A 12,734-nucleotide genomic window follows, 5' to 3' on the forward strand; every position below is an offset into this window, starting at 1 on the left:
ATAAGGAAGAGTTGCTTCGTGAAAGAGACGAAACCATTCGCTTACCAAACACAGAGACACACACCTCTTCATTTTCCCAACCATCTTCTTCTTTTTTTCGCCACCATAATATTTATTTTTCCTTACTGTGCAACCCCAAAAATTAAATTAATAAATAAACTAATTGAGTGATAGATAAAAAAATAATATCATTAAAAAAAAAAAAAATTTCCCATTTGGTTCCTTCATCTTCCCCAATCTCTTGTTGTTCTAAAACCCTAGAAACTCACTTAGTTTTTTCCCCCAAGTCTTTCACTTTGATATCAACCAGAGTACAAAGAAAGAAGCATCTTTTAACTCTCTTCTCTTCTGTGTTTTTTCTGGGGAGAAAGAAATTTTCAGTTTTTTTGGTTTCAATTTGTTTCGAAGCGATCGATTTTTTTTTTTATTTGGGGATTAGCGTAACAATGTCGGGTTCAGGAGGAGTTTCAATCGCACGTACAGCGATCCGTGGTGAGAATCGGTTTTATAACCCACCTCCGATGCGTAGGATGCAGCAAGAGGCGCAATTGCAGCAACAGATTAGGGAGAAGCAACGGCGTGATGATGCTCATCAAGAAGAAGAAGAGGTGGTTTTGATTGATAAGGAGCGGAGGAAGGCTGCCAGTGTTGTTGCTATGCCTCCCCCGAGGTCTAGGAAAGGTCTTGGTGTTACGGAGACTAGCAGCAAGAATCGGGTTCTTGTTTCTGGGTCTGATGTTTGCGCCGGTTCTTCTGATTCTTCTTCTGGGTCGGGTCGGTCTAGTCGGGTTCAGAGTGATGGGTCTAACTTGGATCGGTTCTTGGAGCATACTACTCCTCTTGTCCCTGCCCGTTTATTTCCTATGGTTAGATGATTTCAAATCTTGAGTCTTTTTTGCTTCATTTGCGGCTCTGCTTGAACTGGAGATTGTAGTTTGTTGTGTTTATAATCTCGTTTGTATTGTTGATCTAAGTAAGTTAGTGAGACTTTGTAATCATACTTTGGAGTTGAATTGGGAAGACTTTGAGACTATCTTGTGATTTAGTTTAGAACTCAGTGCAAGATGTGTTGTGAGCATTGATTATCGCTGCGTGTTTGTTTTCTTTTTTCTAGAGGAGCAGGTGGGAACTTAAAACCCGTGAATCAGATTGCCATACATATTTTGTTCTGGAGGATCTCTGGGAGTCATTTGCAGAATGGAGTGCATATGGTGCTGGTGTTCCTCTAGATATGCAGGAGAGCGACTCCACCGTCCAGTATTATGTACCTTACTTATCTGGTATTCAGTTATATGTTGACCCGTCGAAGAAGCCTAGGTTAGTTGTTTGAGATGTTTAAGGTTTATTGTACGAAAGAGCTCTTCCGTCTATTTTTCTATTTGATGGTTTTGATTATTTTCTTGTTTTTATTAGAAATCCAGTTGAGGATAACGAAGGAAGTAGTGAAGGAAGCAGCAGTAGTAGGGTTGAGAAGTTACCTAATCATGCTAAGACTTTGCAGAATGAGGTGGGCTTGAGTGTCAACGAACTGAATAGAGTTAGTCTGAGAGATCAATCTGTTGCTGGCTCGTTGTCTAGTGGAGAATCTGAGATCAGCAATACTCAGGGACGGTTACTATTTGAGTACTTGGAGTATGAACCTCCGTTTGGCCGTGAACCTCTGGCTAACAAAGTAAAATGTTCTCTTCAAACAAAGACAGCTCTTTTCGTTGTTTACTTTCAATATTTTTACTAACGCTTTCATATACACCAGGTCTCGGATCTTGCGTCAAGATTTCCCGAGCTCATGACATACCGCAGCTGTGATCTTCTTCCTTCCAGTTGGGTCTCTGTGTCATGGTATGTTTCAAGTGAACCCTCTTGTGAGTCTTGAGATCATTACTTATGCGTGGACGGATATGAAATGACGAATTTTTTAATTTATGGTGTCTTAGGTATCCAATATACAGAATACCGGTTGGTCCAACACTACAAAATCTCGATGCATGCTTTCTAACGTTCCATTCTCTCTCAACACCACCTCCTCAAAGTAAGTAAAGGCTATGACATAATGTGAACATGAGATCGTTACTATGTTCTGATCGTTACAACCTAGTGTGACCTCTTACACAGTGTTGTCTATGTACTGGATCAGGTGCTATGGGTTGCAGTGATTCAGAACGAACGACAAAGCTACCGTTGCCTACTTTTGGACTCGCATCTTATAAGCTGAAAGTATCCGTGTGGAACCAAAACAGAAGTCAAGAGTCCCAAAAGATCACTTCTTTGCTACAAGCTGCAGAAAAATGGCTCAAGCGTCTGCAAGTTGATCATCCGGACTACAGATTCTTCACCTCTAACAGCCCACAAATGAGGTGAAAATGAAAGATACTTTCTTGACCATCGATTTGCCTCTGGTCTGATCAAAAGACCCATTATCTGCTCTGCTCTTACTTCACATATAAAGTCTCTCTTACACTGAAGAACCACCAAATAGTGGACAGACTCTTGCGTGTTTTTCAGGCGATTTAAGAGTCTCTGCTGTTACATTTTCAGAAGATGCTTTGTGAATTGTTAGCCTAATCTTCCTTTATCTTCTGATACTTAGTCTTTTGCTTTTCCCTGAATAAGGATTTGAGGAGCCCATATAGTGAAATCTGCGAGGAGTGCTTTTGTAATGTTGAGAAGCAACACTTTTTGTGATACAATTTGATTGCTGAACTGAAACACAGCTTTGGCTTATATATCAATCTCTTACCAGGTTTTTATACTGAAAAGTTTTAAGCATTGACATATTTCTGAGTCTTTAGTAGAGAGAAAAAGTTCTTATTTTTATAGACATAAAAGATACCCCAAGAACATTTGATTACAACATATACTCTGCATGCCCTTAAGCTATAAAGGCCTTGCTACATACATTGAGACTAATGTATGATTGCTTGATACACCATTACAATATACGATATCTAGAGGGAATAGAACTTGTCTTCAAGCATGGTTGACCAAAGCAATCCCCGCACAAACTCACTCTTTTTCGCCTTCTCTTGATCTTCGTTTGAAAGTGATACTTGTCTTGTGTTGCTGTCAAGTATTGACAAAAATAGGCTCTATGTGAAAACAAACCGAAGCAAGCAGCGCATGTTTTAATAGGACAGCATGACACTATACCTTTTAGGGGTGCCCCTAGGTGAAACTTCTGCTACGGAGTCTACTTCAGAGATGGGTATAGCCGAAGGGGGTTTGAACATAAAGGATGAGAGCAGAGGATCAGAATCTATATTGGACGAAGGAATGAAAGTGGAAGACCCTCCAAGAGGCTGTAAGTTAGCTTCACGAAGCTCTTTTTTAAGCGTAAGATAGGCAGAGCTATATCCACCTCTACGCAACATTCTCCTTCGTTGCACGTAAAATCTCTCACTATCAAGGAATACGCAAAATAACTCTTCAACTCTACCAAAACCGTTAAAGAGCTTAATTAAATTTCATAAGGATATCTTAAATATGTTCCCATGCTGCGTTGTAATATGGCCAACGATGTCCAATCCCACCCTCTTTGAGCAGACAGGACATACCTAGTACAACAATCACAAGCAAACTCTGTTTTAATATAACCATTCAGCACTCTGTTATCACATCAAAGATGACACACAAGGAAAACTAATTAACTAATTACATAATCATCTAATTCAGAAGCATTGCAAGATACAACACTTGATACTTGATTAAGCTAAATAATGCGTAAAAGTGCAACACTTTGTTAGGTTGATTACTAGTATCATGGTACACTAGTAATACTCAATGTGATCATTTAACTACTCTGTTCAGTGTTCACATATCAAAGATGGCACGTAAGAGACCTTAAATTACTAGTTATACAACCGTTTAATTCAGAAACATTCTCAAGAGAGTCAAATGGTAAATTACAACGGGTTACAATGCTCACTTGATTAAGCAAAACAATGGGTTAAAAGCAACAACGTTTTCCATCTCAAGAAAGCTTCAAAATTTGGAAATTAAACCTAACCTAAACATAAACCAAACACACCTAAGAAGCCATGGAACTCAATATTTATTAAAAAGAAGTCAAAGTAAAAGAATTCACATTACCCCATTCTTAGCCTCGACAGGATGATTCACATCAATATGACAACAAAGCCCAACAATATCAAACTCATCTGCACAAAACGGACACATAAACTCTGCTTTCGAATCGTCTTCTCCTTCCACATCTCCCAAACACAAATCTGCCCCAACCCCAAATAAAAACAAGTGTTTTTTTTCCACCATTAAATCACAACAAAAGGATGAAACTTTACAATCTTTAACAAACCTGAACGAGATTGGTAACGCCGTGAAGAAGACGATGATGAAAACACAGAAGGACAGCTGATCCACGAATTCGAATCCATTTCTTCTTAATTGTCAAAGATTGGGAACACAAGAACAGATAATTTACAGGATATGTTATAGAGATTAAGAAGAAACTGAATCTAATAAATTAACCAAACCCTAGAACTAGAACGATGTAAAGAGAAGAGAGAGAGAGAGAGAGAGAGAGTGGAAACAAGAGCTGTGACCAGAAGTAGAACTACTGGTTCGGAGTTTGTTTGTATTTACAGACTTGACCAAACCGAAACAAGTGGTTGTGTTTTGTAACTGCGTTTATTAATTAATATATTATTATTATGTCACTTTCACACGTGTGGCCTTTTGTGGCTCGTGCGTGTGTGTATGTTTTTTTTTCCTCTTTTTTCCTTTTTTGTTTTGTTTTTCTTTTTTGGTAATTAGCCACTAATTATATATCTAAGTTGTGCTTTTACTAGGGAAAGTGGATAACAAATGAAAGTGAAATGGCAATTACACACAATACATCTAAACCACTCTATATGATTTTTTTTGTTTTTGTGTTGAACTTCTCCATTCACCCCCTTTTCTCTCAGCCAATCAGAATCTTTCATATAATATTTCATTTAAAAAATAAATCAAAATTAAATTAAAAAGCAAATCAAATTAAGGAAACAAATTCTGTATACTTTTAATTAAGGAAATTTAAATATTAGTTTGGTTTAGATTTTTAAAATTAGAATAAAATTATATATCGGTTTGGGTTTACAAATGAAGTGGTTAGGGTTTAGATTTTACAACTAAAACGAAATTATATGTCGGTTTGGGTTTACAAATGAGGTGGTTAGGGTTTAGATTTTATAATTAGAATGAAATTATATATCGGTTTGGGTACAAATAAGATGGTTAGGGTTTAGATTTTACAAGTAGAACAAAATTATATATCGGTTTGTGTTCACAAATGAGATGTTAGGGTTTAGATTTCACGATTAGAACAAAATTATATGTCGATTTGGGTTCACAAATGAGATGATTATGGTTTAGATTTTACAAGTAGAACAAAATTATATATCGGTTTGGGTTCACAAATGAGATGGTTAAGGTTTAGATTTTATATATGTCGGTTTGGGTTTATTAAAGAGCGGTTTAAATTTTTTTAATTTATAATAATATATATAGATTTATTTCCTTATTTTATAAGGAGGTGAATGGAAAGGTTCACCCCTAGGGGTGAATCCAAGTATTGTTCATATATAAATATATACATGTTTCCTATAATAATAAACTAATACGAATATATAAACAACTATGCTTGGATAACCGCAACCATATAGTTAGCAATAATCATAACAACTATTTTTTTTTTATTGTTAGCAATGGTATTCCAACAAATTTTCTTTAGTAAAGAAAAATGATTCTGGCTAACAAGGAAAAAAGATGCTACTACATATTTTCTGAAATTCCCTGACTTATAATTTATATAAAAAAAACTATAGTTGGTTGGAGTAATTGGATAAAAGTATTTCAAAAAAATTCATAAAAGTAGTTTGATGCTTCCACTCTCCACATCAACTAATTAAATCAAATCTATTTTATCGACTTATATCTAAAAAAGAAAACGTAATTTATTGTCACTTTTTTAATATTTATCTTATTCCTAATTTAATGACTAAATATATTTTTAATATTAATATATCACTAGATTGTAATTCCACAATCTTTTCGGTAAAATCAACCAAAATTTTTGTATTCTTATCTTTCTAAAAAAATGAACAAAAAAGAACTACAAAATTATAAAACAAAGTGATAGTAGTTGAATTTTTTTGAATCTAAGTAAATTACATGGGTAACCCCTTATTGGACTAAAGTTATTGTGTTTATGAGTGTTCTAAAGTGATTGGTTGAGTTGTTATCGCATAATGATTAGTTAGTCGCATAATGTCTAGAGTTATTCCTCCTGTTTTTTTACCTATATATTATTCAACTTGACGTCGTATTTGTCAATAATTTTTCATAGCATCAGTGTCCTATACTTGCACCTACAAAGTTAAAAAAAAAATGGTAGAATCAATAGTAGCTAATGCCGAGAGCAGCTTTAATGCTGGCTCTGAAGTAAGAGTTTCATACAAAAGAAGGCTAAAAAATAATTTTTAAAAAGATTAAAGGGTTAAAATGTGAAGAATCGTATGTTAAAAGGAGTTTGAAGAGAAAATTAAAAAACGCATAGGTGTCTGTTTCCGATTGGTTAAAATTTTAAGACAAAAGGGAAAAAAATTTTGGTCGATCTTCTTGGTCTCTCTCGTCTCTTTTTCGTCTTCTCTCGTCTCTCTGGCGGACGAAAACGTCTACGAGCTATAATTTTTGTGTTCATCTATTGAATTTTTTTGTTTTTTTTTTATGGATTCACTCTTCGGCACTTCCCCCTCATACTTTTTCTTTGCATTTTCCTGATAAAGGTTATGTGATTTCAGGAACGGTTGTTGACAATCGAACTTGAAGAATCACACCTCAAGCTAAACAAATGTAACCAAATGTAAGCTAATGTGATCACATGATTCTGTAGTGGTTACGTTATCCTTTGAAAAGCTTACGCTCTAATTAGCTAGCGTGCATTATGTTGGTCTTAAGACTCCTAACTACTAACTAGGCACATAGTGCAAAAGTATATTTCTTTTCTTGACCAGCGGTAATATTTACTTGCAGGAACAGCGGGCAGAGTTGTAAGTTTCTAGACGGTGATCGTTTGCAAATTCGACAACTCTAAGCAAGAGATGGACGCTGATTCCAAGAAATATATTTATGTCTACGCTTATATCCCGATCTGGTGAGCTAACCTTCAGTGTTTTGCTCTGTGGGTTTTGCTTTGTTTTACTTTTAAAATTGGTCGAAGTTGAAGTCAGTGTAGCGACATAGTAGCTATTAAGTAGCTGAATCAGTTTGATTTGAACTTGTAAATTAGAGCTATACTGACCTTAACTTGTTATTTTTGTTTAGTTATGAGAATGATATTTTTAGATGTTTTGTTAGTTGTTTACATAGTAGCTATTAAGTAGCTGAATCAGTTTGCCTAGTTTGTATTTTCTTTTCTACCCTCTCTAAGTAGAGAATTGAAGTTCTGATTCTTAATGGCTATGAGAACTTATATCAAAGATTGATCGGAGGGAAGCAATGAAGCATCTCTGTGTTAACATCTTCAAAGGGTTTTGTTCCTTCCTCTTAACACGTCTGTTGCTTCTTTTTGTTCATGTTTCTTACGTTTCTTTTCTCGTTTTGCAGGTTTATTTTGGAAGCTTTGTGGTGAGATGATGGTTTGTTGCAGATCAAAGGCGATGAAATTGGCTGCTGCAGATGGTTTGTGATTATGTTTTCGGTTTCAATCAGTTTTGGCAAGTTGACAAGTAAAAGAAGATGGCAAGTTGACATGTAAAAGAAGATGGCAGGAGGACAAGTTAAAGAAGATGACAAGTTTAAGAAACCCTTTACCATTGGAGGAGGATAAATTTTAGAACAACTTAAGGGTTTCTTAAAATAATAGATCTAACCTCAATGACAACTCATTATTTCTCCACCAAACGTCTTATATGTGTGCGTAGTATAGCTGTAAAGGAGCACTCTTTCCATCTATTTTTATTTGCTTCCCGATAATGCAGTCTTCAGAGAACTTTTGAAATATCTTGAATTAACATCCTTAAAAACAGACATTTAAGCAATCAAAAATAGTTAGTCAATATAGAAACCAGCCTCATTTTTTCTCTCAAAAGTCTTAAAGTAAGGAAAAAAAAAAAAAATTGTAGCTCTCTAATCGTTGACTGAAATGTACACAGAGATTTTCCAAGATTCAAAGCTATCTGCACGGATCATAGCAAGTATACACTTCTTTAAAGATTGAAAACAACTGTTCAAGACTATCGAGAGAAGAAACATTTGATATATGGGAGCTCATTACTCTTCTAAATTCCAAACTCAGACTCTTAAATGCTTGGTATGTACGACTGAACAAAGAAACTTGCTTCCCAATTCAAAAAAGTATTAGATAAATAATTCGGTTCGGCGAAAAGCTTATCCATCTCTAGCCGTATATATGCATGCGTCCAAATTCTGCTAAGAAACCAATGCCTAGCGAGGCCATGATCACTTTTATCTTCCTCTGGACACATGCGCTATGAAATATGTTTGACCAAAGTAATAAGCAAAAGAACAAGGGTATATAGTTTAGCCTTTTGTAACTTTGAACTCACACCCAAAAACTAAACTTTGATTCTGAGCCAGATAAACAAAATGGAGCACAAAGGATTTCTACCCAAGAGGCCAAGACAATGAGACTCTTTAAGCAACGATCAAAACTCAAGACTTTACATACTATAAGAACATAGAAACATACCAAAATCTTCACTGATGATATATAATCTCCTCTAAACTCTCTCACTCCAAAACGTATCAATGCTGCTGTGATTTCTTGAGAAAAAAAAAAAAAATTAAAAGAGAAGCAGAGAGATATAAGAGAAAGTAAAAAATAGAACACGCGTAAAAAAATTTACACGTAATTTCCTTAATCCATTTTTCGAAGCTAAACCAAAATCTAAAATTCTGTTACTAAGATAAATTAGTTTGGGGTCCACTTCCTATCTTTACTCATTTAAAAATGATTAATAATTATTATGTGATAATATCAGAATAATTTTTGGTTAAAAGGGAGAACGTAGGCTCAAAACACGCAGTATTATATGCAGCCACCGATCGTCCAATATGGCTGAGACTTTGGACCACGGTGGAGTTCCAGCTAGTGACGATGGTGGTGGCCGTCCATCTAGAGATCATCCAAACAATATCTCCGACATGTTTCCAAGCAACTTCCCCGAGGGTTTGCGAGTGTTAGTATTCGATGAAGATCCTGCGTATCTTCTCATATTGGAGAGGCATCTCCAAGAGTTTCAATACCAAGGTGATCATTTTATGCATTTTCGAGTGTTGATCTACTTTTATGAAGTCTATAGTCAAAGCTGGTCTTACATTTTTCAATGTCCTATGAAAGAACATTTGTGCCCCTTTTTCGTTGATAACAAAATATTTTTTTTAGAAAAAATTGCTCTAAATTTTGACCTATGTTTGACACCTGCTTTGAGAGTCATCCTCCATTTCAGATTTTCTGAACATGATGAATCAAACAAAGTTTCAGAGCCGTCGTTCATATTTTATGATCTATAACTAGATTTATATAGAGGACAAGATTTTTCTGACCATCATCATTTCTTATTATTTTTGCAGTGACTACATGCAATGAAGAAGGTGTTGCTATATCTCTACTCCGCAACAATAAGTTCGACATTGCTATGATACAAGCTAATAATTCAAATGGTGATAGGATCCGGTGTATCTCGGAAATCGGATCAGAAATGGATCTTGCAATAATCAGTAAGAACCTAATCATATATGATTTTTTTTAATCAAAGTATTTAATTATCATGTGATTTACATTGGACTAAGAGTAGTTTCAGAATGCAACAACAAAAGCCTCCTTTTTTAACCCGCAGTGATATCTAAAGACGACTCGATACAATCGGTGGTCAAGTGGATGAGTACCGGTGCTATTGACTATCTCATAAAACCGATAAGACCCGATGATTTGCGGATAATATTTAAACACGTGGTAAAGAAGATGCTAGGAAGGAGGAGTCTTGTGACCGTAGAGGCAGAAGAGAAAGCAGCAGGTGAGAAGTCATCCTCGGTGGGAGATTCCACCATAAGAAACCCTAACAAGAGACAACGAAGTAGTTCCCCTAATGCAGAAGTCAACGAGGAGGATCATAATGATCATGATCGTGTTTGTGCTTCTAGCTCCAAGAAAAGACGGGTCGTGTGGGACGGTGAGCTTCACAAAAAGTTTCTAGACGCCGTGAATTTTCTGGGACACCATAGTGAGTCACAAACACTATTGTTCATAGTTACCATTTTCGGATTCATTATCTCTCTCAATAGATATGTATAAGTGTATAATTATGTGATAATTGGATTTTCATGCAGAAGCTGTTCCCAAGAAAATTTTAGAGATCATGAATGTTGAAAACATCAGTCGAGAAAACGTAGCCAGCCATCTCCAGGTAACGTTTCTTATTGTATGTATACTACACATCATTATATTGTTCAACAACCAATACATAAAATCAGTCCATTAGTTTCTACCAACGGTATGCTTTAATATATTTTCCTTTGATTACCTAAGTCTTAGAATTAAGGAGGAGGTTTTCATAACTACCACAAATACATGTTTACAAAAAAAATACCACTATTTTACTCTCAAATTTTAAAACTATCAAACTTTTATAGAGTAGTTATCTTTTTTTATATAGGATTTTATGAATCAGTTATAAACTTATAATAATGGTACTTATTAAATAACTTAAAGTTTTACAATAGTTTTATAAGATCTTTTGAACATTTATAATGCATATGTTATATAAACCAATACATTTAAAATTCATTCTCATAGTAGTAGTTTTTAGGGAACAAAACTAAAACGAGTTTTCCAAAAATGATGTTTCTCGTCACTATATCCATTTTTTCTTTTTTGCTAAGCAGTTCCATTTTTTTTTTTTGTGGTCCACTGATTTTTTTTTTTTTTTTAGGATGATTAAAATGTTACCGACCAGAATGTGTTACGAATATTATATGAGCTGCTTACTCATTAACCATCTTTTTTATCTGTACTATTAGAGATGGTAGGAGAAATAATAGAGAGGCGTTCACCCAATAAAATGCTTATACATCATTTTTAGTATTTTCTGTACACACCAGTATTTTTGTTATAAGTTATATGGATAAAATTAGTTTTTATATTTCTTCTATTAAATAATCACATCGAATCTCTCATTTATAGATATTTTCTGTTTCTTTTTAAGTTAAGTTGGTTTGCTATAGTTCATGATCTCTTACATATTGTATACTTAGCGGTTTTAACTTTGTATTTGCTTTTAGTTTTTCTTTTTTTTTTTTGGATCATTATAACAATGGATAATTCCATTCAACTATTTTCTTAATTGGGTGTTTAGAAATTTCGGATGGGTATGAAAAAGGAGAATGAAAAGATTAAGAGTGAGGAAACAACAAACCTATCTTTGATAACTCCGCAAGAAGGAATAATGTATGTTGGAGCAGCTGCATCACAATACTTCAGAGAAAAAATTTTCCAATTGCCAACACATCATGTCAACAATATTCCTCAACCTTCTTATGTGCCGCAACACACCACGAACCCTAACAATCTTATGACACATCTCGAACATCATTATGATGAGGCCTTTGCTGCGGTTTCTGGTAAAGACCTAGTGATGAATCATCAATATCACCATCACCATCATCATCACCATCAGACCTCGGACTTCACCGTCGAAGAAACTTTTGGGTATAACAACTTTCAAGAGGAAGAGCAGCCAGCTGCAGCCTTAATGTTGACGCCCAACCCGGATGAAGTAGAGTTGTACCCTTGCCAGTTGGAGTATACTTATTTGGAAAGGAGGAACAATCATGAAGCTGGGACATCATCATCCATGTTAAATTTGCCTCATTTAATTTCTCCTCCTTACACATATAGTTTAGATCAGGTGATGAGGCTTAAATTATATTTCTTATGTTTATTGAAAACACATTATGGTCATTTCTTATTTTCAGCATGTGTTCTTTCGTGTATAGCAGGAAAGTGGAGGATTCAGCTACAAACGTGATGTTACTCGGCCCATAAACTATAACAAGTCAGCCTAATCTTATTCGGTATGGCTAATGCAAGATTGGGATTTGCAAGAAGAAATCAAGATGGGTCATGATCGGGGCCAAGCATGAAGATGTAGAGATGATATTACAATTTCTTTTGTATCTTTGAACTTCTAAAATTCTAGGGTTTAGTACTATTTACTATATATTTTAGGTGGCATATCCTAGGATTCCCTTCTCTCCTTTTCAACATATATGTGTTAGCATGGATTTTTGGTGCAAGTCAAGTCAAGAAGTAGACGTTTGTTTTCTTTTCATTCACAATAAGAAGTTGCAAAAAAAACTGATTGTAAGTGTTTCAATTCTTCAATAAATTAGTATTTCTCCAACAACTAATAATGCATGTTGGTCGTCCTAGTTCACATCAAGAAAAAATATAATCATAACTTCAGATATATATATATATATATATATATATATATAAATATGTGACCATATATAGTTAGTCAAAATCAGTTTGTCTATAACGTAATAATATGTTTCATAGAACGTAATGTAAAACAAAGACCAGTATTATGCCATACAAAAAACGTGATCCGGAAGCGTAAATATGTTATGATAATATTTCGAAAGCATATGGTACCTTTCCGGATTCAATATTTAGTATAGAAAACCCCATCATTGAGATGAGATTTGCCAAAAATTCT

At 34.8% G+C, this 12,734-nt stretch overlaps 3 protein-coding genes across 3 annotated transcripts; 2 read left to right on the forward strand and 1 right to left on the reverse strand.

Moving 5' to 3' along the window:
- Positions 1–46: 46 nt before the first annotated feature.
- Positions 47–2,756, forward strand: LOC104723668 (uncharacterized). The gene is made up of 6 exons (XM_010442057.2): positions 47–866; positions 1,115–1,317; positions 1,414–1,672; positions 1,754–1,839; positions 1,935–2,029; positions 2,135–2,756. Exons 1-6 carry the CDS (start codon positions 447–449, stop codon positions 2,356–2,358), a joined length of 1,287 nt encoding a protein of 428 aa, XP_010440359.2. The 5' UTR covers positions 47–446; the 3' UTR covers positions 2,359–2,756.
- Positions 2,757–2,791: 35 nt separating this feature from the next.
- On the reverse strand, positions 2,792–4,631 carry LOC104723678 (protein DEHYDRATION-INDUCED 19 homolog 7). Its single transcript, XM_010442069.3, has 5 exons — positions 4,310–4,631; positions 4,087–4,223; positions 3,474–3,551; positions 3,148–3,383; positions 2,792–3,060 (listed from the first exon to the last, which is right to left on the reverse strand). Exons 1-5 carry the CDS (start codon positions 4,386–4,388, stop codon positions 2,946–2,948), a joined length of 645 nt encoding a protein of 214 aa, XP_010440371.2. The 5' UTR covers positions 4,389–4,631; the 3' UTR covers positions 2,792–2,945.
- A 4,432-nt stretch (positions 4,632–9,063) lies between these two features.
- On the forward strand, positions 9,064–12,078 carry APRR4 (pseudo-response regulator 4). The gene is made up of 6 exons (XM_019230433.2): positions 9,064–9,265; positions 9,589–9,735; positions 9,855–10,238; positions 10,345–10,421; positions 11,370–11,921; positions 12,013–12,078. Exons 1-6 carry the CDS (start codon positions 9,070–9,072, stop codon positions 12,076–12,078), a joined length of 1,422 nt encoding a protein of 473 aa, XP_019085978.2. The 5' UTR covers positions 9,064–9,069.
- The last annotated feature ends 656 nt before the right edge of the window (positions 12,079–12,734 follow it).

This window comes from Camelina sativa, chromosome 2 (genome assembly GCF_030686135.1).
Source record: "Camelina sativa cultivar CO46 ecotype springtype chromosome 2, ASM3068613v1".
In the NCBI taxonomy this organism is placed as follows: Eukaryota; Viridiplantae; Streptophyta; class Magnoliopsida; order Brassicales; family Brassicaceae; genus Camelina; species Camelina sativa.